Here is a 25343-nt window from a genome sequence, read left to right as displayed (position 1 = left end):
AAAAGAACTGCCTCTGGAGTCATCTGCCTTTTCTAGCTAGCATAATGCACTTTGGGGATATTGAAAAAATTAACTTTTACCTCTGGTTATTTAATCCTAAATGACTGAAAAATCTCCCCATTTTTCCATTTAATTTCTGTGTAGAGGTATTCTACCTATGAAATAAATCTACTGATTAGACAATGTAGCCATTCATTTAATCATTTATTTAGTTTCTAGTTTGTAAGATAAGCAGCACAGCATTGAACCAGAGTCCAAGTTTTGTGTTCATGGAGCTATAACTGAATCTGAAAAATGTACATATTCCAGATATATGATTTTTCAGATGCCTTGAGAAATGCTCTCTAACTATTCATGAATACAACTTTTAAAGATTTCTTATTAAAGAATTTATTAACATTGATTTTTATATCATACTCCAATGTTATGTTTAACAGACAAGAATTCAAGTAGGGGAATCTACATACAATCACTGGCACTTAGATTTTAGAACATAATTAAAATTAAGCTGAGGGTTTTTATGCCATATATACATATTAATCTATGTAATAAAACATTATGTCTGTAGAATCATACATTTTTATGTCTATGTAGTTATGTTTATATCTCCAATACCATGGAATACAACATTTTTTAATGTAGAAGAACTTACCAGTGCGAGTTTTAGTTTGGGTATATATCCAAAGTCCTAATGAATTTGTATTTATAGTTTATTTTTCTTAGACTACAATACAATGGAAGTTATTCTTCCCTACATACTTTCATAAATGGATGTATCACACAAGACAAAATGTCACATAACATATAAGGTAAGTTTCAAATCCAGAGATATAAGATAGTCCTAGAACAGAATTTGTCCTGGAATCATCTACCCATCCTCCATGACTTTGGTGGGAAGAGAATAAAGGCATCTTTTAGGAAATAAGTAGACAGGAAAACCTTAGTTACTTCCTAACTATAAAATTGGTATCAGGGTAATTTGAGGTCAAAACTTGTACTATCTATTCTTCAAAAACTCATGATCAAATTCAGTAAAAAATGGAATATTAAATTCTGCATCCATAACCAGTGCCTCTCCTTGATTTCATAAGGGTCATTTCATATTTCGGGGTTATTTTATGTAATTATTGTTACCAATTGCTTTGCTATTTCAGAATACATATTCCTATTATTTTAATATCTGTCATTTTTTTCCTTATTAATCTTTCCTTTGCCACAGACTTCTTGTTTTTGAGTTTAGGCTGTGCTCTAATCTCAGTATTAATATGACTTCTAAGTTTTACATCTGTTCTTTAGTTCCAAGTTTAGTTCCACCACTTCCAACAAATACAAATAACTCCAGAACCTTGTAGCTTATAATAAGTTTTTTTTTAACTTTTTGATGTTTCTGTGACCCAGCTGACAGATTTTTTACTTCTTCATATATGCATTTAAGCAATTATCTTGAAAGGAACTGACTGGAGATGGTCCCATCATTGTATAGTAGATGCAGCTTCCTAAGAGAGAATGCCCCCTATATTAATATGTTCATAATTTTCATAATGAAATGACCCATGTGAACTTGTTACAGTTTTGTGTGATCAATGATAATGCTATTTCTCCTTTATCCTTAATTATGCAGTTCCTTTTCTATACCTATACTTTTGTTTTTGCTTTCCTTTTTTTTACTGCTTAAGTGATTTCTTTAATTGGACTTCTGAAAATGAAATAAAAACTTCCTTAATTTTAATTTAGCCTTTCTATATTTTTGTAATCTGCTTGTATAACATTAGTATTTATCCTTACTATCTCTGTGCACACTTCTAAATAACTTTTTCAAAATAAGTGTTGAATTTCCATGTCCTTCCTTCCTTCCCTCCCCAGCTCCTACCTTCCCTTCTTTCTTCTCTCTTCATTTCCATTTTCCTTCTCTCTCTCTCTCTCTCTCTCTCTATATATATATATATATATATATATATATTTCTCTTCTCTCTGTCTCTCTCTGTGTGTCTCTCTCTGTGTCTGTGTTTCTCTCTGTCTTTCTCTCTGTCTCTGTCTCTCTCTCAACTTCTCCTTTTTTTTTTTTGGCCTGTGGCTTAAACTCAGGGCCTGGGTGCTGTTACTGAGCCTCTGGGTGCAAAGCCTGTGATCTACCATTTGAGCCACAGGGTCACTTTTTGTTTTTTTCTGAGTAGTTTTTTGGAGACAAGAAGAATCTCATGAACTTTTCTGCCCAGACTGGCTTCAAACTGTGATTCTCAGATCTCAGCCTCCTGACTAGTTAGGATTACAGGTATGAGCCAACAGCATCGTGATTTCTAAATTTCTTCTTACTAATTTATTGAAACATTTATATTTTCCTTTCAAGAGTTTGATGAGCAGCATCTTCTAGGTTCAATTAGAGCTCTCCATGGAAGATACAAAACAAGCAATATCTTCCTAAATACAAGGACAGAGGCCATGGGAAACAGTGTTCAAGAAATTACTTTCTGGGGTTAGAGTTCAGGGACTCTAGATCAATGAATCAAAGAATTTCTTCATATGCAGGTAAAGAATCTGTAGTTTTCCAAAAAACAGAAATTTTTAATCACTGTGAAACATTGACTATAGTAATTGCCACTTTGTCTCTTCCACATGGGAACTTGTATTTTGTCAATTTGTTTTAACTCAATCATCATCTGTTGACCAAAGTCATGTGGATGAGAAAAGTAGGTAAATTAAAATTAAAAATATAGTAGCTCACACCTGTAATCCTAGCTACTCAGGAGGCTGAGATCTTAGGATAAAGGTTCAAAGCCAGCCCAAGCAATGCAAAGCTGAGAGACTCTTATCTCCAATTAATCACTAGAAAACTGCAAGTGGGGTTGTGGCTCAAGGGTATGGTAGTAGCCTTGGTTGAAGAGCTCAGGGGTAAGGCAGTAGCTTTGAGCTAAAGAATTCAGCACAGGACCCAGGCCAGATTTCAAGCCTCATGAACCACCCCCACATAAATCTATCTATCTATCTATCTATCTATCTATCTATCTATCTATCTATCTATCTATCTATCAATCTATAGTGCATGGTACAGCTACCTTCGGATGTTGTGGGGATAACTGACCATACAACAGAGTTGTATATAGGTGCAGAATGTATTGAGTTTTTGGACACAGTTTTCTTGGAATGAGAAAAGTTATTTGTTTAAAGTGATATGCATGTTTGATATTGCTATTAATTAGCTTCATATATAGAGTAGAATGTTTTGCTAGGCAGATCTTTCATTGCCATAGATAAAGATATATTTTTATTGGTGACAGCATTGCTAACTGTATTAGCTAACAAAATATTTTGCCCAATTATCACATCATCATGTGCTAAAATAGAAGTTTATCTTCACTAAGTTCTTTCCGTCCACTGGTGGAAGTAGGAATGAATTGTACCATCATTTTCTATAGGTATGGACAATTTGTGGATGGCAGGTCAACATATTGAAAATCACTATTGATAGTGGAACTATAATTCTCTTCTTAGATTTACTGTCTGGATATTTATTTACTCAATCATGGGGCTTGAATTTAGGGCCTAAGCATTATCCCTGAGCTACTTTTAAGCTAGCACGCTCCACTGGAGTTACAACACAATGTCCAGTTATGTCTTTTCATATATTTTTATTGTAATTAATAGAAAGGTTACATTACATTCACCAGATAGAAGGTGCATTACTTCACAAACATTGATACCCTTTCTCATGTCTTGGTCCACATTTCCCTCCCTCCACCCTCTCCCCTCATCTTGTTTTCCCTCCTTCTCTATCTGATTTCAAATAACCAAATAAGCATATATAGAATATAACAGATAACAAGGTGAAATACTATAACAATATGAGATAACCAAGGGACAGCAAAAGAGATGAGAGATAACATAGTACATTAAGGACAACAATCAGTCATTATATGGCTTTTGTTTTTATATCCTGGAGGTTCCGGTAGAAAAATAGGACCTAAGAGCTTAATTTCCATGTGGATGCCTGAAACAGGTAGGAACACAGATTTTAAAACATTTTTGTTGAATATTGAATGAAAGTTCAGTGAGTCTTTTCAAAGCAGAATTTTAAAGAGGATAATGGAGCATTTAACAGTGATGTTTAGTTTAATCTAAAGCTTGGTTGACTATAGCTTCCTCTTTAAATTTCAGTTCCTATGGAAAGAGCTGGAAAAAATTATATTAAGTGAAGCAAGCCAGGCTTGCATGATGCAAGTAGGTTGCATGATTTTCCTCATTTGTAATAACTAGATCACAATAGCCGAACTGCCCTGGCATAGGCCCATAAATAATGAAGCATATCAAAATGAACTCCAAGTATTGAAAAAAAGAGGTTCTCATTATATACTGTATGCAGTTGCTTCTATGTTTTTCTGCTTTAATTTTCTGTATCTTTTGTCTTGGATATAAGTTGATTTGATCTGTGTAAGAGAAAGGGAATCACAGAAACGGCAGGACAAAGGTTGAACTAATGCAACAACGATATTCCCTAGATGCTGTGTTGGAAATGAGCTATACAACGTGAACAGGAGGAAACTAGGGAGGTTTAACTGAGAGAAATTGATGCAGGGTGGGAGGTAACTGTTTAAAAAGAAATGTAGTCGTTACCTTACTTACGTAACTGTAACACACCCCTCTCTTTTCTTCACATTTACAATAAAGATATAAATAAATGAATTTCAGTTCAACATTGAATTCCGGTATAAATTTAGCAATTGCCTTGGATTTCATGTGTGTTGGGTCCCACTTGATAAGTAATTTTGTGATTTAGGTTATTTATAGTTATTAGAATACAGATTTCGTTTTTTTTTTAATTGCATGGTTTCTTTTTCAGTCCTAGGCTTGAGCTCAGGGCCTGAGCACTGTCCTTGGACTTTCTCAAGGCTAGAGCTCTACCACTTAAGCCTCAGCACCACTTCTGGCTTTTTTCTATGTATGTGGTACCGAGGAATCAACCCGGGTCTTCATGCATGCTAGGCAAGTACTTTAACCACTAGGCCAAACTCCCGGCCCCTAGCCTGGTTTCTTATAAGACAAAATACATCATGTGTTACTGCAACACAAACTAAAGTGTGACAGTCCAAAATATGTTGACCTAGTACAACCTACGTCTCCCATTTTAAGAAAGTCCTTAAGCATGATGGAAAAGCATTGGAAGTGTTTGGGGACAAAACTTTTACACTTCTCTTGGGACTTTAAAAAGATTCCTCTATATCTGAATTTCTCTGCCTCTACAGATGATTATGTAGAAGGCAAGACATATAGGAGAAACATATTATTGAGTTGGGTTAAGTTATACTTAGCATTGCTATTTCTATAGTCATCCACATAATCATTCAGGGGGTATTTACCTTGAAACCTGATTTCTGTCTGTAGATTTATCTCTTAGTGGTTCTTAGGGTGAGCAGGGCAAAGGGGTTCATAAGTGGAAAGTTTCAATCTTCTATGTCTGGGAGTAGAAGACATCATTATTGCCCACATTCAAATCAGTAGAATTCATTCATTTGATCACATGTACCTGGGAGTCTAGGAGAGTTGACTTGGCTGAGTATTCAGGGAGAAGTGGATAAAGAAGTAGCATTTTTTGTTAGTTCTACTAAGTTTTCACATAAATGAATAAAGAAAGGGCTGATAGAGGAACTGTTTCAAAATTACCATCTTTTTTTTACCTTGTAAGAATGATCATTTTCTTGGCGTTGATATTGATGGAATTTGAGAAGCTGTATTTATTTAAATCTAATACAGCAGGAGATTGTTCAAGTACAGCTTTTCATTGATGGAAATCTCAGGTAATATATGTACCTATTGGTTCATTCCTCCTGCCAAAAAGGTGACCAATATAAAGTTGAAGTGATAGAGTTCCTTTTCCACTGTTTTACAAATTTTGAAATTTTATTTTTTTGCCAGTCTTGGGCTTGAGCTCAGGGCCTGAGCATTGTCCTGGGACTTACTCAAGTCTAGAGCTCTACCACTTGAGCCTCAGCACCACTTCTGGCTTTTTTATGTCACTTACATGTTGACAAATCATTAAAGCTATTTTCTACTAAATTCATTCTCTGAATGTTTTTTTATTTTTAAATTTTCACAGGGACTTAATCATTAAAGTGAACATTTTGTTTCAAAAAATCTTGTTAAAATTCAATTTATTTTATATAATTGAAATAAATGCCATTACCTCCATTGCATTTACACTTTAAGTAATTTGAAAATATAAGTTTCTACCTGAAATAATGAGGCAGTCACAAAAACATTTTTTTCCAGAAAGGATTTCCAAAAATAATGCCAACTTTTTGACTTCCTGATCATGCAAGTGTCACTTGTTCTTTGCTTACAATATAAGTAAGCTTTTTCTACAGTAGGTAATGAAACACCCACATATATTCTTTAGTTAGTTCACTGGCTGTTATTCATGCTTGGCTGATTTTCAATTGTTATAATGCAAATTCTCCAAGGTAAAAATATATAATTTGCAAATAGACACTATCATACACATTCTCTTGATTAAAATAAAAATACTCAAACATAATAAAGGATGTAAGAAATAAGCTAGTCAAGCCTTCCCCATTTTTACTTTAGGAAACTTAAATCTAGAAGGTGGTGATTACAATGAGTATTTAGAACTTTTCAGTAGCCAACTGGGACCAACACTCTAATCCATTGTAATTCCCATTAACAAATCAAATTTAATATTTATACATTTAATTTCCTCCTATCAAAACATTGAAAGAAGTTTTTCCCTTGATGTACTAGCACAAAATTTCTTGTTCATATTCCACCAAGTGGTCATGTTATAATTTCCCACTATACTTTTTTTTAGAGTGAAATCAGTTATTATTATTTTATAGAAACAACAATAGTAAATGCAGCACTAATACTGTGTTGATACTTGGAGTTTTTGGTCAATTAAACTATTTGATGTTAATATTAAATATGAGCAATTGTGAGGAAATATGAATTTGTTCTAGTTCTTACTGCATCTGAAGGAGAAGTTGATGCCGGATTCATGTTTCTTTCCTGAAGGATGAAGAACAATTTCCTAATTTGAACAAAGGTAGTAAAAAAGTTAGTGTGTCACACCATTGAAATACACTGATGTTAAATGAAAGCTATCTAAAATTACATATATCTACAATTATATATTTTCAAATTCTTCCAGAAATATTTGTTCTTCCTTAACCCATGAACTAAATGACAGATGTTGTTAGATTTGGAGTGCAATCAAAATGCTCAAGATTTAGAAATATTTGAACTCATTGATCTTAGAGAAAAAAACCCTGCTTTTGAAAAAGTTATTTATTTTTAGCCAATACATAATAAAGCATAAAATTTTATATACTTATAGATACCGTATGATCTTTTGATACATGTATCAAAATGTATAAATCAGGTAGAAAAATATATTTCTGTTATTAGTAAGGGTAGTTTTTGGTTTTTTAATTTGAAGCAAAGTAATCAATTTCCTTCCTGGAATTTAACAGGTTCTGAAATGGAGAGAAAATCCACTGAAAATTATGTCTTCTTTGTCTTTATTGACTTTGATATTTCCTTTTTGTCAAATTATTAGTAAGAAGGTTGAAATCAGTTTTTGAGTGCTTGTTTTTAAATGCCATGTTCTAGAAATATATTGTATATTGAATCTATAGAACATATTTATAAAACAGAAGCAGTATTTTAATTTATTTCAGGTATTCATACTAAGTCTGCTAAGCCCACATGCAGAAAGCACTGACATCCCTGGACACAAAGAAACAATTCAACATCTCTGGCCATAAAATAAATTCTAATCAAAACTACACTGAGATTCTACTTCACATGCTAGAATGGCTATTACGAAGAAAACTAATAATAAGAGATTCTGGCAGGGATGTGACCAAAAGGGAACCCTACTTCACTATTGATGGGCATGTAAACTGTTCAGCCACTCTGGAAAGCAGTAGGGAAGGCTCCAATATTACCCAGCAATTCTAACCCTGGGCATCTACCCAAATGCCACAAATAAGGCTGTACTAAAGCTACCAACACAAGGATGTTCATTGCAGCATTGCTTACCAAAGATAAGACAGGATTTCAGAGACCCCTGAGTGGATGAATGGATCAAGAAAATGCTGTATATATATATATATATATATATATATATATATATATATATATATATATACCCAATGGAATTCTGTTTCACTCAGAAAGAATAACATCACACCATTTGTAAGGAAATGGAAAGACCAAGAAAAAAATCACATTAAGTACCCAATTACAAAGAAAAATCAGTTTCAGGTTTCCCTTGTTGTCTTCAGTTTTAGCATAAGGAAATGAGTCTTATCAAAAGGATCATTCATCTTCAGTTTTACTAATAACAAATGACCTGCCTGGGATCTCACTTTTTTCCCATTTAAGGTCTAAAGATAATTAAAACTATATAGATGCCTATAAGAAGACATAAGAGGCTTCAGGGGCTGATTATACTAGATTTTGTATTTTAGTGGCTATTCAATTAAATTATGAGGTCTTTGTGTCATTTATTGGTAAAACTATGTTCACACTCATTTCCCTCCCCACCTCCCATCTTGATTTCTCCCATTCACTATCCTTTTTCAAATAATCACTTAAGCATATATAAAATATATGTCATGAAACTACTAGAAAGTTTACTAGAAAACTGTGGAAACAAAGGAGAGAGAGAGACCAAAACAGCTTGGTACTGTCACAAGAACAGGCCTGGAGACCATTGGAATAGACCTGAAGACCCAGATATTAAACCACAGACCTATGGCCACCTAATATTTGATAAGGGAGCAAAAAAGTAGAATGGAAGAAAGACAGCCTCTTCAACAAATGGTGCTGGCAGAACTGGTTAAGCATCTGCAGAAACCTAAAATTGGATCGTTCTTTGTCACCCTGCACTAGGATTAACTCCAAATGGTATTAGCCACTATACTGAAAACTTTACAAGAATCAATAGGAGATACACTAGGTCTCCTTGGCACAGGTTGAAACTTTCTTAATGATGACCAAGAAACACAACAAATCAGAGAAAGGCTGGATAAGTGGGACTGCATTAAACTTCAGAGCTTCTGTATGGCAAAGGACATAGCTAGCAAATTAACTAAAAAGCCTACAGAGTGGGAGAAAATATTCACTAACCATACAATGGACAAAGGCCTCATATCTAAAATATATCAACAGCTCAAAAAATTGAATCACTCCAAAACTAATCTCCAAAGAAACAACCATTCCATTAAAAGATGGGCAAAGGACTTAAAGAGAGTCTTCTCTGAAGAAGAAAAAAAATGGCCTATAGGCACATGAAAAAATGCTCGACATCTCTTTCCAAAAAAGAAATGCAAATCAAAACAACTCTAAGATTCCACCTCACTCCAGTTAGAATGGCCAGGATCAAGAAATCTAATAACAACAGCTGCTGGAGGGGATGTGGCCAAGAGGGATCACTACTACACTGTTGGTGGGAGTGCAAACTCATTCAACCACTATGGAAAGCAGTATGGCAGTTTATCAAAAGACTAAACATATTGCTCCCTTATGACTCAGCAATTCCACTACTTGGCATTTACCCAACCATCTAGAAACAAGGACATACTAAACCCACTAGCAAAGTGATATTCATTGCAGCACTATTTACCATAGGAAAGATGTGGAACCAACTCAGAGGCCCCTCAGTTGATGAGTAGATCAACAAGATGTGGTATTTAGGCACAATGGAATTCTATGCTGTTGTCAGAAAGAATGACATCGCCCCATTTGTTAGGAAATGGAAAGACTTAGAAAAAAATCATATTAAGTGAAGTAAGCCAGACTCAAAGGAACTTAGGCTGTATGGTTTCCTTCATTTGTCATAATCAGTAGAAACCTTGGGCTCTCCTAGCAGGGATTTGCAATGGAGTAAAACCTAGATACATAAGGCCATATAGTATGACACTAAATGGAAAGACCTCTAGGATATAGAAACAAAAGCCATATAATCAGTGATTGTTGTCCTTAATGTACTATGTGATCTCTCGTCTCTTTTGCTCTCCTTCGGTTATCTCATATTGTTACAATATTTCACCTTCTTATTTGATATATTTTATATATGCTTAATTTGTTATTTGAAAAAGGATAATGAATGGGAGAAATCAAGATGGGAGGTGGGGAAGGAAATGGGGACCATGACATGAGAAAGGGTATCAATATTTGTGAAGTAATGTCCCTTCTATCTGGTGAATATAATGTAACCCTTCTATTAATTACTGTCGGGGACATTCTCCCCCTCCCTGAATTCTTAGTGTAAGAATGTGCCTGCATCTTGTAATTAGGTCACTAAGCAACACATACCTGCTTGGGTTGATCTGCGAACATCCTACCACCTGGCCTGTACCCCAAGCAAACATCCTACTACTGGATCCCCTACCCTGAGCAGTTCCTATACCCCAACCCCCTCCTGCCTATCCTGAAGAGGCATATAAACTCCTGTGTGAAAAATAATATTTGCAGCTTGATCAGGACACTTGTCTTGCTGCCTTCTTCGTGTCTCCTGTCCCTTTCATTCCTCCCTCTAGGTTCTTGGCCCTAGTTGACATCCCACTGGGCGGGACAAATTACATTAAAAAATACATGAAGAGAAAAAAAAAGAAAGGAGAGAGAGAGAGAGAGAGAGAGAGAGAGAGAGAGAGAGAGAGAGAGAGAGAGAGAGAGAGAGAGAGAGAGAGGTGGGGAGTTGATGAGTGAGAGGGTGAGACAGAAAGAATAATAAAAATTGGTATACTGAAAGCCCTCATTTAGGCTCTAATCTCATTGTATAAATAAGGAAACAAAAGCCATATGATGAGTGATTGTTGTCCTTAATGTACAATGTTATCTCTCATCTCTTTTTCCATCCCTTGGTTATCTCATTTTTTTACAATATTTCACCTTGTTATCTGATATATTTTATGTGTGCTTAATTGGTTATTTGAAATTGGATAGGGAAGGGGGGAAAATCAAGATGAGTGGGAGGAGGATGGGAGGGAAATTGGGACCATGTCATGAGAAAGGGTATCAATGTCTGTGAAGTTGTGCAACTTCTATCTGGTGAATATAATGTAACCTTTCTATTAATCACAATAAAAAAATAAAAATATAAAGAAAAATTTAGTTCTTTTAAAATGTAAATTGCACTTAGCCATACTATAATGAATATTGGAAATAGACCAAGCATCTTACATGTAGAAAAAATTGATTTGGGCTTAGTATTCTTTATATAAGACACAAAAAGTATCCAATAGAGGTGTGAGAACGGCCTAGATCTTACTCAGTTCTATGACTTTCAAACTTGATTTCAGGATGAATCAACAGAAGAAGATATAAAACCAAAACCTAAGAACTTACAATTCTGCCTATTTGGGGTGTGTCTTTGAGTAGGAATTTTTAATAAAAAATTCATTTTGAACGTTTTGAAACCAAATATCTAGTGTGTACATAGACTTCTGGAAATATCTACATTTAGTTAAGTAAACTGAAGCTCTGAGAAGTGAAATGGCTCAATAAAGTTCAGGCACATTTTAGGTAGGCAGGAGTTAGCTTAATAATTTTTCAAATATGATTTTTTTAATAGCTTGAGGTCAAAATAACAATTTTGCATGCAACATGAATAATAAAAATTTCTTCTTGTTTTGCTACAATTTTCACTCATCTAGTTATCAATTAGTAATCCTACCAGTTTATATTTACCCATCCACCACCCCATCCCACTCCTGTTCCCTTGTGATATATACTGGGAATATTGTAAACATATAATATCAGTGGCTGCCTCTTAGGAACTGTCTCAGATAGAGTCCCCTCATCCAGTGTCACATTCCCACAGGGAGAGCTCACACCTATGAGTGTGATAATTTGGAGGTAATGGAAGTCAACTCTGTTGGTGTATTTTTACTTTGAGAGTTCCCTGTGAGGTCAGTTGAGCCCAATTCTCCCATTTCTCAATCCTGCTTTGCCTTGCATAGCTGTAGATCCCAAAGATAGTTTCAAATATATATCCTGCACGCACCAACCTCTTTCCAGAGTCCTTTTTCTAGATAAAGGAAACAGCCATATTTTGTTCCCATTGAACTCTCGCATAAAAGAAGAAATTATCATTTACTATTCTTAAGAAAGTATATGTATGATGAAATTCTGAGATACAAGATGTATACCACACTGCTCTGAAATCCAATATTTCTATCAATCAAGAAAATTTCCCCTTGACCTAGTTCAATAACTCTACCTAATTCCTTCAGAATCAACTCCTGAATGAATTCGTTTTTCTTTCTTCTCTCATCATAGAGCACACTAATTTTAAAACTTTATATAGAGTCACACTGCATATTGCATATAGCTTCCAGTTTGGGGATGTCTTGAATATACTCTTTGCATATATTACTTTAATTTTCTCATTTTTAAGACATTAATTGATAAGTAGTAAAATTGTATTCAGACCATAGATATAATTTATAATATGTAAAACCCAGATATTAGCAAACTAAAAAGAGTGTTCTGATCATAACCTAAACAATGGATTCTAATTTTAGTGAAAAAGTTTAAGAACTGTCTTGTCAATGGGCTTTGGAAATTTTCATGTTTGAAACATTCTATTACAATATTATTTGTTTTAATAATTTAAATGTTTCACAGATTTTTCAGTATTATATATTCTTCCTTTTTCCTTTTTCTTTTTTTAAAACCAATTCTGAGGCTTGAACTCTGGGCCTGAGTGTTGTACCTGGTCTCCATTTGCTCAAGGCTAGTGTTTTAACACTTGAACCACAGTGCCATTTCTGGATTTTTCTGTGATTATTTGGATATTTGTGTCTCCTGGACTTTCCTGCCTTGGCTGACTTTGAATCTCAATCTTCAGATCTCAGCCTCCTGAATACCTAGGATGAGAGATGTAAGCCACTGGAGCCCAGCTTATTAAAGTTATGTGCACATGTGCAGGTGTGTGTGTATGTGTGTGTATGTGTGTGTGCTATTTGAAATGGAGAAATCTACTTTTCAAATAATGAATATAGTTTTATATACTGAGACAAAAAACAAGACATCCTAAATTATGTTCATTAAGTGAAAAAAGCAAATGACATGAAAGTCACATTCAGTGTAACACTGTGCAGAAGATTTCTGTTTACATGCTGAAATTGAAGCTCTGATGTTTATTTTTAATTTAATTTAATTTTTAATTTTATCTTTCTTTTCTTATTATAATTAATAGAGGGTACAGTTATATTTGCCAGATAGAAAGTGCATTACTTCACACACATTGATACCCCTTCTCATGTTTTTGTTCCCATTTCCCTCCCCTACCCCGTTCCCTCATCTTGTTTTCCCCTCTTCCCTTTCCTATTTCAAATAAACAGATAAACATATACAATATACCAGATTACAAGGTAAGATATCATAACAATATGAGAATAACCAATGGACAATAAGAGATGAGAGACAGCACAGGACATTAAGAACAACATTCACTTATTATATAACTCTTGTTTCCATATCCTGGAGGTCCTTCCATTTAGCCTCATCCTATATGGCCTTACGTATCTAGGTTTTGAGCTATTGTAATCCTCTGCTAGGAGAGTCCAAGGTTTGTACTAATTATTACAAATGAGGGAAACCATTGAAGCTCTGATATTTAAAATGATAATATTTCTCACTGATTTAATATTCAATACTTGAATTTGTGCTGAAATGTGAGATGCTTACTTATAACAGCACTAAGAAGCCTCTAAGTAAAAGCACTGAACTAAGTTGGTAATAAATGAGTAAAAGAGACTTGAAAAGTAAGCACTTAAAATGATAACTTTATCTAAGCACCAATTTTACAGTTCTCTATTTATTTGAAAAATGACATTTAAGGCTGACTTAAAAATAACAAAAAATATCTTCTGTTTCAATTCATGGGATGAGGGTTTTTTTTTAGAGTTTTAAGAATAAATTCACGTAGTAGATTTTAAATAAATTTTTCACAACTTTATTAGCTCACATTAGTTATACAGGGGGAGATTTCTCTGATACATTTCCCTACATGTTTATTATATATCCCGATCAATTGTACCCCTCTGTATCTATCATTGACCCCTTCCCAAAACTACAAGTTTGTACTGATGTTGTACTTTATTTCTTTACAAAATTAATCATAAGATTATTTGCTTTCCAAAGATATGGAACCAACCTAGATGTCCCTCAGTTGATGAGTGGATCAACAAGTTGTGGTATTTGTACACAATGGAATTCTATGCTGCTGTCAGAAAAAATGACATTGCCCCATTTGTAAGGAAATGGAAAGACTTAGAAAAAATCATATTAAGTGAAGTAAGCCAGACTCAAAGGAACTTAGGCTCAATGGTTTCCCTCATTTGTCATAATCAGTAGAAACCTTGGGCTCTACTAGCAGAGATCTGCAATAGAGCAAAACCTTGATACATAAGGCCATATAGTATGAAGCTAATTGAAAGGACCTCCAGGATATTGAAACAAAAGGCATATAATGAATGATTGTTGTCTTTAATGTACTATGTTATCTCTCATCGCCTTTGCTGTCCCTTGGGTATCTCATATTGTTACAGTATCTCACTTCGTTATCTGATATATTGAATTTATTTGTATTTGGTTATTTGAAATCTGATAGGGAAGGGGGAAAAACCAAGACAAGGGTGGGGGGTGGGGGTTGAGGGGGAGGGTAGTGGGTACCAAGACATGTGAAAGGGTATCAATGTATGTGAATTAATGCACCTTCTATCTGACAAATACCATGTAACCCTTTTATTAATTACAATAAAAAATATATTAGAAAAAGATTATTTGCTTTCTATTTTGAGAGTTTGATTCCTATCTCCATTATGTATCAGCTATGTGAATATAAGCAGTAATTTATTATATATATTGATATAACGTTATGACAAAACCTTTGAAAATTAAGTGAAATTTTGCACATATTTTGCTTAAATTACTAGTAAATATTCTTTTTTATTTTAAGAAAAATGTATGCACAATTTCACTTAAATGACAACATATTGGTTAATTGCTATTGTATCCACTATTAAGAGTTTCCAGAAAGAATCACAGCCACATAATTTGTTATATTATCTACTGAAGATTTTGTCTCATATACTGTGTATGACCATACATAATGTTGAGTATTGCTCATTGAAATAAATCAATACACATAAATTGATATAAAAATGTTTCATGAGTAAATGTAATATACAAAATCTTTACACAAATATAAAGTTCCAATAAAAGCTCCAATAAAAGCCAGGTTGTATTTGTATCAGTACAGCCATAACAATTGATTTTAGTTAAAATGTAGCATACAACATATTACTGAAATGCTTATGGAAGCCATAAAATTTAAAGCTTTCCTCCTTTCCTTTTCCTTCAATAACTCAGATATTGGTAAATAACGTTAATTGCTACTGTATCCACTGTTAAGAGTTTCCAGAAAGAAGCATAGCCACATAATCTGCCAACTTCAAATATAATCTTAAAGACAGATAGGTGTTCAATCTGTGCTTTGTGATGGCTGAGGAAGAAAAAAAATGAAGGACTGCTAAAGGAAGATGAAATGCAAATAATTATCCAGGATGTAGATTTTTGGATAAAATACAGTTTATTCTTTCAGTTGTGGTTTTCAATGAATGTTGCTATCATCTTCTCCTTCATATTAGATAAGATTGCATAGGAGTCCATATTGCATAGTTTTATATTCTCCAATTGCTTAAAAGCATCTTAGGGGATAGATGTTGCTACTAATCCAATGGCAAATGTATTAAAATGTAATTTTCCTTATTATAATAGTTTCCATAGTTATTTCCTTTTTCATCACGTGACCTTTATTATTAAAATGAGAAAGTAAGAATATATGGTAAGATACAAAGTACGTATTTGAAATAATATGGAGAAAGAAATATAAATGACAATAGTAGGGACTCTAGGGTATTTATCTATTAACTTTATTAATTGACTATCTTACAAGGTCAAGCTGTCTAAAACTGAATTTTGAATTTTTAGATTCATATTCTGAACTTCCTATTACTTTGACCTTCTGTTTCCTATATATAAGGGAATATACTTTTATCTTTCTTTCAGATTTTTTTCTTGCTCTTAAAGATCTTCCTTCCTTCCTTCCTTCCTTCCTTCCTTCCTTCCTTCCTTCCTTCCTTCCTTCCTTTCTTCCTTCCTACTTTTTTTCCAGCTTCAACTCAAGACGTGGGTGCTCTCCCTGAGCCTCTTTGTCCTCAAGGCTAGCACTCTACAACTTGAACCACAGCACAACTTTCAGCTTTTTCTGAGTAGTTTTTGGAGGTTAAGATTCCTAAGGACTTTAACATCAAACTTGGATCCTAAGATCTCAGGCCCCTGAGAGGCTAAGATTACAGGCATGAACCTGTAATATGCCAGGCACCAGCAGACGTTTCTTTTATTATCATTCCTTTGTAGATTTCAATTTCTTTTCATAATGAGTAAATTCTAGTTGTTTTTCTTTTGATCACTTAAATTTTCTTTTGATCACTTAAAGCTTGGGCTTTAGCTCAAGGCTAAAACCTCTTTCTCTTAATTTGGGCAGAAGTACATTGACTTGGAGATTTTTCTCAATGTTTATAAACCAAGTAAAAGTAGTTCATGATGTAAAGAACTATAAAAGTTTCTTTATTAAGAGTTTTTAATTTAAAAAAAGAGTTTTTAATTTTTATTTTAGTTTTAAACATATTTGTTAATCCAATTGCATGAGTTTCATTTGTTATTTTTCCTGAAATCATCTTGTGTAGTAGTTGTCATGAAATACACCCTGAATCCTTGGACTATTCTCAGTCTAAGTTAAAGGGATCTTGACAAAATAAACAAGAACTGCTTACTAAGTCTGAACATGGTAAGTATGGAAAGAATTTTATATTTTATTAGGCTTTCTGTGTTTAAAAGAATGTGAGGTTTTAATTCATTTGGATTTTATGATCTTCAATTTTGTAACAGACTTTATCTTCATATTTTACTTTTTTCCTTATAGTACAAAAATCAGAGGAAATTTACTTTGAATTTAAAATTGTTGTTGGCATATATTTTATTGGACTATCCTAACTTAACATTTGGCCTTATTTGCAAAGCCATAGATAGTTATATGAAACAACATGAGTGAATGGAACTTGAGTTTTAAAAGGGAAGTGTAACTACACTGCTGGTTTTGAGTACAAAATAGTTCTGTATTTATGTCCTAGTGGAATCAAGAATGACCAATCTTTGATTGAAATTAGTGTCTACATAAGGAAAAATAAATAGATTCCATTTGCGATGGTCCTGTGCCTTTAGTTTGGACACAGTCATATATTTATGTAAACAACTTTTTTAAAATTTCACTTATGACATAAATAACTGTACTACAGGAAGAGAAGAGGAGGGAGAATGATGGAGGGTATAAATATGATTAGGGAGCATTGTAATAGAGATATTTCTAAATGAAACCCTCTGTATACCTAATTGGGACTTATATAAAAAATAAAGTTGGGATGCATACAGACTTGTACCATCCTTTGTGCACTTGAAACCAACCTGACTAAATAAAAAATAGCTTACACACAAGCAATTCTTTCATCATTCTCTACTAGTGTATTTGTTGATTAGTTGGAATTTTAGCAATGATTTCAGATGGGTTAAATTTACGCCCTGGAGATGGTCTGTGAGCAGTCTGTTGTAAATGGCTGACACTGCTGAAATCACTAGATTGGGACTTTCGAGAATGATGTTCAGTGCTCAGTGACTTGGTCAGCTTGATCTATGAGATTCCAGGATGTTCACATTTCAAGTTTGATTAATCATCAGCCTTCTTCGTTCAAGGATTTCTTTCTCATGCTGAGTAGATTACAGTCCAGTGACTCCCCTTAGTAGCTAGCCAGCTGGTGATAATTGCTGTTAATTTTCTGGTATTTGGCAGGGAATCATTTCTTGACAACTAAAGGGAGAATAGGAGAAAGTAAAGAAGTGGTTTCTGCTTGACTCTCAAAGTCATGCATATTTATTGATGAGAGTGTAAAAATATAGAAAATGCAAATTATAAAATAAGAATCTAAATATAATCCTTCCATTAAGAAAAATAGTTCTCATGATTTTCAGATCTATCATACAGGATTCCTTGTCTTAGTGTATTTTGTGGTGCTATCATAAAATACCTGAAATTTGATAACTTAAATCAGAAATTTATTTTCTAATGCTTTTCAGTGCTTTCAGTCCAGGATAAATAGGCCAGCAAATTTGCTATCTGGAGAGGTGCTGGTCATTATAATCTCAAAAAACATTTTTTTTCTTGACTCCTCACAAGATTGAAGGTAGAATTGTAAAAAGGATCCTAGATAGTTTGTTGTAGCCATTTTTGAAAACAGAAATTCATGATCAGTAAACTTATTCTGTTATTAGTAGGACTTCCTCTAATTATAAAACATTTTCATCATCTAATTCAGTGTTAAGATTTTTGTCTACCTATAAGTAGATTACTAAATTATAAATACCAACCTTTTTGTCATAGTGTTCCAGTTAAAAGACACACACAAATGACTATATTTCAATTCACAGTCTTGTTTATGAAATCTATCATTCCCATTTTTAGATAAGTTATGTCACTACTAAAAAGCTGATATGACTTGGGTAGTACCATATTCATATAAAACATTAGATTTATATGGTTTTGATTGAACTATAAGGTATGTTTCAGTTAGACATGACCACTCATTTATTATAACTGAATACTCACAGGTAAAATAGGATAATGTATAAGAGTATAAGAAAATTTTATACATAAGAGTCATTATCAAGTATTCAGAGAATGCAGATGATTGTATTAAAAGTGGAAAGAAGATAAACAGCTGCCTTAAACATGGTTGCACACATGGTTGATGAATCAGGGATGATGTAGAAGAGAAAATGGTCAGTGAAATAACAACAAGAAATCTTCAAAAACCCAAACAAATCATGTAGATAAAGAATTTATTTTAAAAAATGCTATGAGTAGGAAGTAGAGACTATTCTGATGTGTAAGAGCACTGGATTAAAAATATACATCCTAGAGACAATCTAAGCTTCTCAGAGAAACAAATGACACAGTGTAATGAATCCATTAACTTTGAATCTTTTCAAGAATCTAGTTTTGGTCCTGAAAAGAATTGATAGTTTGATATCTTCTAATGAAGTTTGTAGACTGAATATACTGGGGGCTGTACGTATATAGTATGAACTTTAGCAAATAATCTGCCCTTTTCAGTCTAAGTTGCAATATTCATGGCTGATATATATCATTAATACATATTATATTATATAATATAATTTATATGATATGTAATGCATATTATATATTACATGGTATACATAATATATATATGTCACAAACATTGTTATCTATCAAATCAAGTGATATTTGGAGAAGAGGACTTCCCAAAATATTATAGTAGTGTGCTCTGTGTAGGCAATTGATGTGCTGCAAAATATCTTACTCCTGTAATTGTAGCTACTCAGCAAAATGAGACTGAGGATTGAAGGTGGAAGTCAGCTTAGGCAGAAAAGTCCCTGTGAGATTCTTATCTCTAATAAACCACTCAGAAACTGGAAGTAGCCCTGTGGTTCAAGTGATAAGAGTACTAGCCAGCACAAAGAGGCTCAGGGACAGCACCCAGCTCCTGAATTCAAGCTTCACAACTGACGACAACAACAACAACAACAATAACAACAATATTTTCCTGTCCTTCCTCTCTCCATTCATCTGTATTTACTTTCCTTGACCTAATACTTCGCTTCTATACCCTGACAACACATGTTCCAGCTTCATGGCATATGTTTGGTATACTGCAAGTAAGTTGTTCAAAGGAGTTACGCTATTGGAATCTTTCCAAACATACACCTTGAGTCTATCACAAGAAAGAGTAAGAGAAAGCAGGGTGCGGTGGCTCACGCCTATAATCCTAGCTACTCAAGAGGTTGAGATTTGAGGATTGTAGTTCAAAGCCAGCCCAAGCACAAAAGGAGCTTAACCTCTAGAAAATGGGAAGTGGGGCTTGGCTCAAGAGTAGGGTGATAGCCTTGACTGAAGAGCTCAGGGACAGTGCCCAGGATGAGTTCAAGGCCCATAACTCCCCTCCCCCCCCAAAAAAAGTAAGAGAAAGTAGAACTTGGTAGGGGGCGGATTCTGGGAAGATGGTGGAGGTTCAGGTTGAGTCTGTCTGAGCTTTTGCCAAGATACCAGTTATAGGATTCTTAGCTCCAGTACTGGATCACCTAACTTCTTTGGCATATAGTTTCCTTCAATGATAGAAATGACCACATATTGAATCCTTCTCTGTTGGGTTGCTTTGACTTCCCTGGTGAACAGAAAGTAACTCTGCCTTTAAAATGTTCATGCAATTAGGTCAGAACTAATCTGCTTTTAAGATTTGAGTTCTTAATTATTTCTACAAAATACCTTCACAGCAGTAACCTAAATTGCACCCTATTGCAGAATGTCTTTTGTGGGTTAATGTCAATATCGTGGTCTATTTTTATTAGGTTCACTCTACTCAGCCAACTCAAGCATTTGAAAATAGATCTTGAGCACTCGTTTTGCTAATGTGCAGACAAATTGAAAAAGCTGTGATAGAGTAACCCAGTTTCCCATTTACCACACTTACTTCAGGGTGAATGGGAGGCTATCACAAATCCAGGACTATTGTTGCTTCTGGAACAAACTCAGTTCAAAGAACCTATCATTACTCCAAAAATTGTGTGTAAGGTGACTGAATTTTCATTTTAGTATTGCAGGTAGAATCAGACAAGTATACTTTGCTTTATAAAATAGCTTAGATAGTAAAGATACTGAAAAGTATAGTTATCAATAAAATGGCTTCATTCTTTTTTATTGTAATTAATAGAGGTGTTCCAGTTATATTCATCAGGTAGCAGGTACATTACTGCACACACAATGATATCCCTTCTCATGTGTTTGTCCTTATTTCCCTCCTCCCACCCCCATCCCTCATCTTGTTTTCCCCCTTTTCCTTTCCTATTTCAAATAGACAAATAAACATGTATACAATATACAAGATAATAAGCTCTGATATGGTAACAATATAAGAATAACCAAGGGGCAGCAAAAGAGATGAGAAATAAGAGTACATTAGGAACAACATTCACAGATGAGGGGTGGGGTGGGGGGGAGGGAAATGGGGACCAAGACCTGTGAAAAGGTATCAATGTATGGGAATTAATGCACCATCTATCTGGCAAATACCATGTAACCCTTCTATTAATTACAATAAAAATATATGAAAACAAAACAAAAACAAAAAAAAGAACAACATTCACTCATTATATAACTCTTGTTTCCATATCCTGAAGGTCCTTTCATTTAGCATTATCCTATATGGCCTTATGTATTTAGGTTTTGAGCTATTGTAATCATCTGCTAGGAGAGTCCAAAGTTTGTACTAATTGTTACAAATGAGGGAAACCAGTGAGCCTCTGTTTCTTTGACTCTGGCTTACTTCACTTAATATGATTTTTTCTAAGTCTTTCCATTTCCTTACAAATGGGGTGATGTGGTTCTTTCTGATGGCAATATAGAATTCCATTGTGTCTAAATACCACATCTTGTTCCAATCACCAACTGAGGGGCATCTGGGTTGGTTCCATATCTTTGCTATGGTAAGTAGTGCTGCAATGAACATCCTTGTGCTAGTGGCTTTTGTATGTCCTTGTTTCTGGACTTTTGGGTAAGTGTCAAGTAGTGGAATTGCTGGGTCATAGGGGAGCTCTATGTTTAGTCTTTTGAGGAACAGCCATTCTGCTTTCCATAGTGATTGAATGAGTTTACACTCCCACCAACAATATAGTAGTGATCCCTCCTGGCCACATTCCTTCCAGCATCTGTTGTTCTTAGATTTCTTGATCCTGGCAATTCTAACTGGAGTGAGGTGGAATCTCAGAGTTGTTTTGATTTGCATTTCTTTTATGGCCAAAGATGCTGAGCATTTCTTCATGTGTCTATAGGCCGTTCTTATTTCTTCTTCAGAGAAGTCTCTCTTCATTCTTTTTTTGCTTTTTTGCAAAGTGGAGCAACTTTTACCTATTTCATTACTGAAGAAAGATGTATCAGAAGAGATATGAGATTCCTAGGCAGTGCAATAAAGTATTTTGGGAAGTGGCACTGTGGCTCAAGGGTAGCGCAGTAACCTTTAGCTGAAGTGTTCACAGACAATGCCCAGGGAAAGTTCCAGTCCCATGACAGATGGAAAAAAATTGTTTGAAATACCTAGAGGAGGAAAAGTCTAAAACTCTTACCAAACAACTATATAAGACTAACAATAAGTGTTATTAGGGCAGATTTTTTCATGGTACTATGTTGCTTCTCTCTGGGGCAGCAACACGGGAACAGGGAGGGACACACAGGGCCAGCCTGTAGTCCCCCGGGAGCCGAGCAAGATGGTAAGTATCGATGACCCAGCCCTCCCCAAATTACCGGGGAAGAAAAAACCACACTGAGTCAGAAGCAGTGTTAACCATGAAAGCGCATCAGATCTCTCTGCTGATCTCTGTTGATCTGCTCTGATCTGCTGTTTTCCCTTTTTATGGCGTCAGACAATTAGTTATATACTGTTAGGGTAGGAGAAGGTGGGCACTGGGAAGCTAGCCAATAGGAAGAGGGCCACCATGCTACCACTAAGGGTCTGGGTGTGGCTTTCAGGTACTGGGCGGGACAGGTGCAGGAAAGCAGGGGAGACCTGAGCTGCTGAAACTGCGGGGGGTTCAATTGAGTCACTTACACAGAGTCACTTACACAGAGATGCCTTAAGAGAGGTATGCAAAGGACCGAATGCCTGGTCAAACCCTTTAATTGCCGCTGAGCCAGAATCAGGCCTCAAGTCAGGCCCCAACAGTACTAGGTTCTGAAATCAGGTTCACAATTGCTAACTGACTGTTTTTTCTAGACCTAAGCCTTTTCTAAGTATTATTTTTCAGATTTGACTTGTTATTCTTTATTAAATTTCTAAGGTTTATTCTGTCTATATTAAATTTCTAAGGTTTATTCTAACACTTGATGCATAAAGTAATTTACAGGTAATTCGCCACTATTCATTAGAAGCTTATTTAGTATAGGTCTGGCCAAACAAACTCACTCCTAGTTTGATATCCTACTTCTGGTTGATCTATAAGACCCAAGGTCAGTCAATCTAGTCAGGTTGAATGAAACACTGCTGCAATGACATTTAGAGGTTACTGTAGCTCCTAACAGTAAATTCTGGCATCAGTAATATTTATTTTTAATTACCTTAAGTCTATGGCCACATCACTTACAATCCCTTCCTCTAAAAAGTTTGCAAAAAGCATCACTGTCAATCACACATACATGGTAGTTCCACCATTTTGTGTTTCTGAATAGCTGCATAAAGATCCTGAATTATAATTTTGTCTTAGTAAAGAATTTAAAATAAACTCGGTATTGTACAAGCATCTGAACTTAACAGACCAACTATAGCATGTGAGAAGTGTTAAATATTCTTTATTTGATATTTATCCATAAGCCACACTAAAATACCTTTCAATAAATAAAGGTCAGATTTCAGAGACAGGGAATTCTAATCAAATTGGTATGGTCAAGACCAAAAATATAGACATTGCCTCATCTTCAACCACTGCCTCTAACAGGCTAATGATCACAAATTCAAACAGGTTAATTTTTCTTGATGCTGAAACTATGAAGGAATTTTTGCCAGTATTTAAAGGTGTTCTCATAATGAGCTATGTTAATCTGACTATAAAACCAATCTTTGACACATGTGGGGAAGGTATTACTCCGTATTCTGCTGAAAAATTGAACATTAGTAAGTCCATTCATATCACAGAATGGGGGTATAGGGGAGGGAATCTTTTTAAAGGATCATATTCACTAAACCACAAGCCAGTTTTACTTACATCAGGTCTGTACAATAATATTCTGTCAGCCATTCATGATCTGAAACCTGATTATCAGAAATCAGTTTAATTATGGTACACATTAAAAAGCCATGAGACATTTGTTTTGCAATAAATAGACAAGGCAATGCTATTACTCATATGTAGCTTTTTTGAGATAAGCTATCAAATCTGCCCTTTCTCCCTTCTTGTTAATGGCAGCAAAGATCATTTTTGTTCCAGGGATGTACTTTTGGGGATTCTCCAAGTACTCCATCAGTGTATCCTCTCCTCAGGTGATGCCTTTGTTCTAGTTGGCATCTGTGTAAGTGAATCCAGCTGCTTGACCTGTCTTCCCACCAAACAGACCTTGGAGGTTAGGCCCAGTCTTGCACTTGTCTCCCTCTTCAATGGTATGGCACTGGGCACATGTCTGAACAAAAATCTTCTTGCCTTTTTCAACATCACCCATTTTAAATTGGCTCTCTCGTTGTTACCACAAGGAGGATTCCGGATACAAAGGCAAACACTCTCTCTCTCTCTCTCTCTCTCTCTCTCTCTCTCTCTCTCTCTCTCTCTCTCTCTCTCTCTCTCTCTCTCTCTCCTATAAATCTTTTGGGCTCTGGTGGTTTTTGAGATAGCATCTCACATTTTTTCTTGAATCAGTTTGGATAAATTGTTATTACTTATGCCTCCATTTGTAGCATTGTCCTTCTATATTCCATAAACTATTTAACAACTTATTTGTGGATCTCTGTAAAAATTATTAGTACATAAAGGAAGAGGATATCTCCCTGCAGACCAACATTATCCAATGAAATGGAGTGCTCCTCTGTGCTTTCCAAGATGGCAGACTGACAATAAAATTCAAAAAAAAAATAAAAACAAAAGAAAACTATAACATATTAACAAAATAAATAGAAAGCCACTCAAATAAATGAAAACACATCCCATATGTATGAATTAGAATTAATAGTAAAATGTGTATACTAGCCAAAGCGGTCTACAAATTCCATGTAATAACTATCAAAACTCCAGTTCTGTTTATATATAAATAGAAATCAAATCCTGGAACTTACCATAATGCATGATGTGTACTTGAACATTGCGAAGAGTCAGTTTTAGGCATTCTTGTCACAACAAAAGTTAAACATGTGAGGAAATACATTTTAATAGCCTCGCTTTATCCATCCCAAAATATATACATTTATCAAAATATGTTGAACACCCTGTGCATATTTTAACAAGAACTTGAAATTAGGTAACATTTGTGATTATGTGAAAGGAGAGGCACTGAAGTAGCATTAATATCATCTCAGAACCAAATACATAAATGCTGCTTCTTTATAGTTCTTGCATTTGAAGGTGACAGACTAACAGATGGAAGGAATGGATGATGTGTTCCTGACACAAATTAAAGAACTGGCAGAGAGGCAAAG

General features: G+C 34.7%; 1 protein-coding gene and 1 pseudogene across 1 annotated transcript in view; one reads left to right on the top strand and one right to left on the bottom strand.

Annotated features, from left to right (window-relative positions):
• Nucleotides 1-805, top strand: part of Ccdc59 (coiled-coil domain containing 59) — a 96689-nt gene extending 95884 nt beyond the window's left edge. The window contains exon 5 of the mRNA XM_090357382.1: nucleotides 724-805. Within this exon, the coding sequence (XP_090213508.1) occupies nucleotides 724-767 (44 nt within the window). The 3' untranslated portion in view covers nucleotides 768-805. The remainder of the gene's footprint in view (nucleotides 1-723) is intronic.
• Nucleotides 806-24058: 23253 nt separating this feature from the next.
• LOC150067298 (cytochrome c, somatic pseudogene) lies at nucleotides 24059-24376 on the bottom strand (annotated as a pseudogene).
• Between the last annotated feature and the right edge of the window lie 967 nt (nucleotides 24377-25343).

This window comes from Megascapheus bottae, chromosome 2, assembly GCF_031878675.1.
Source record: "Megascapheus bottae isolate mThoBot1 chromosome 2, mThoBot2.hap1, whole genome shotgun sequence".
Lineage (NCBI taxonomy): Eukaryota > Metazoa > Chordata > Mammalia > Rodentia > Geomyidae > Megascapheus > Megascapheus bottae.
This window is presented reverse-complemented; position numbering and strand designations above follow the sequence as displayed.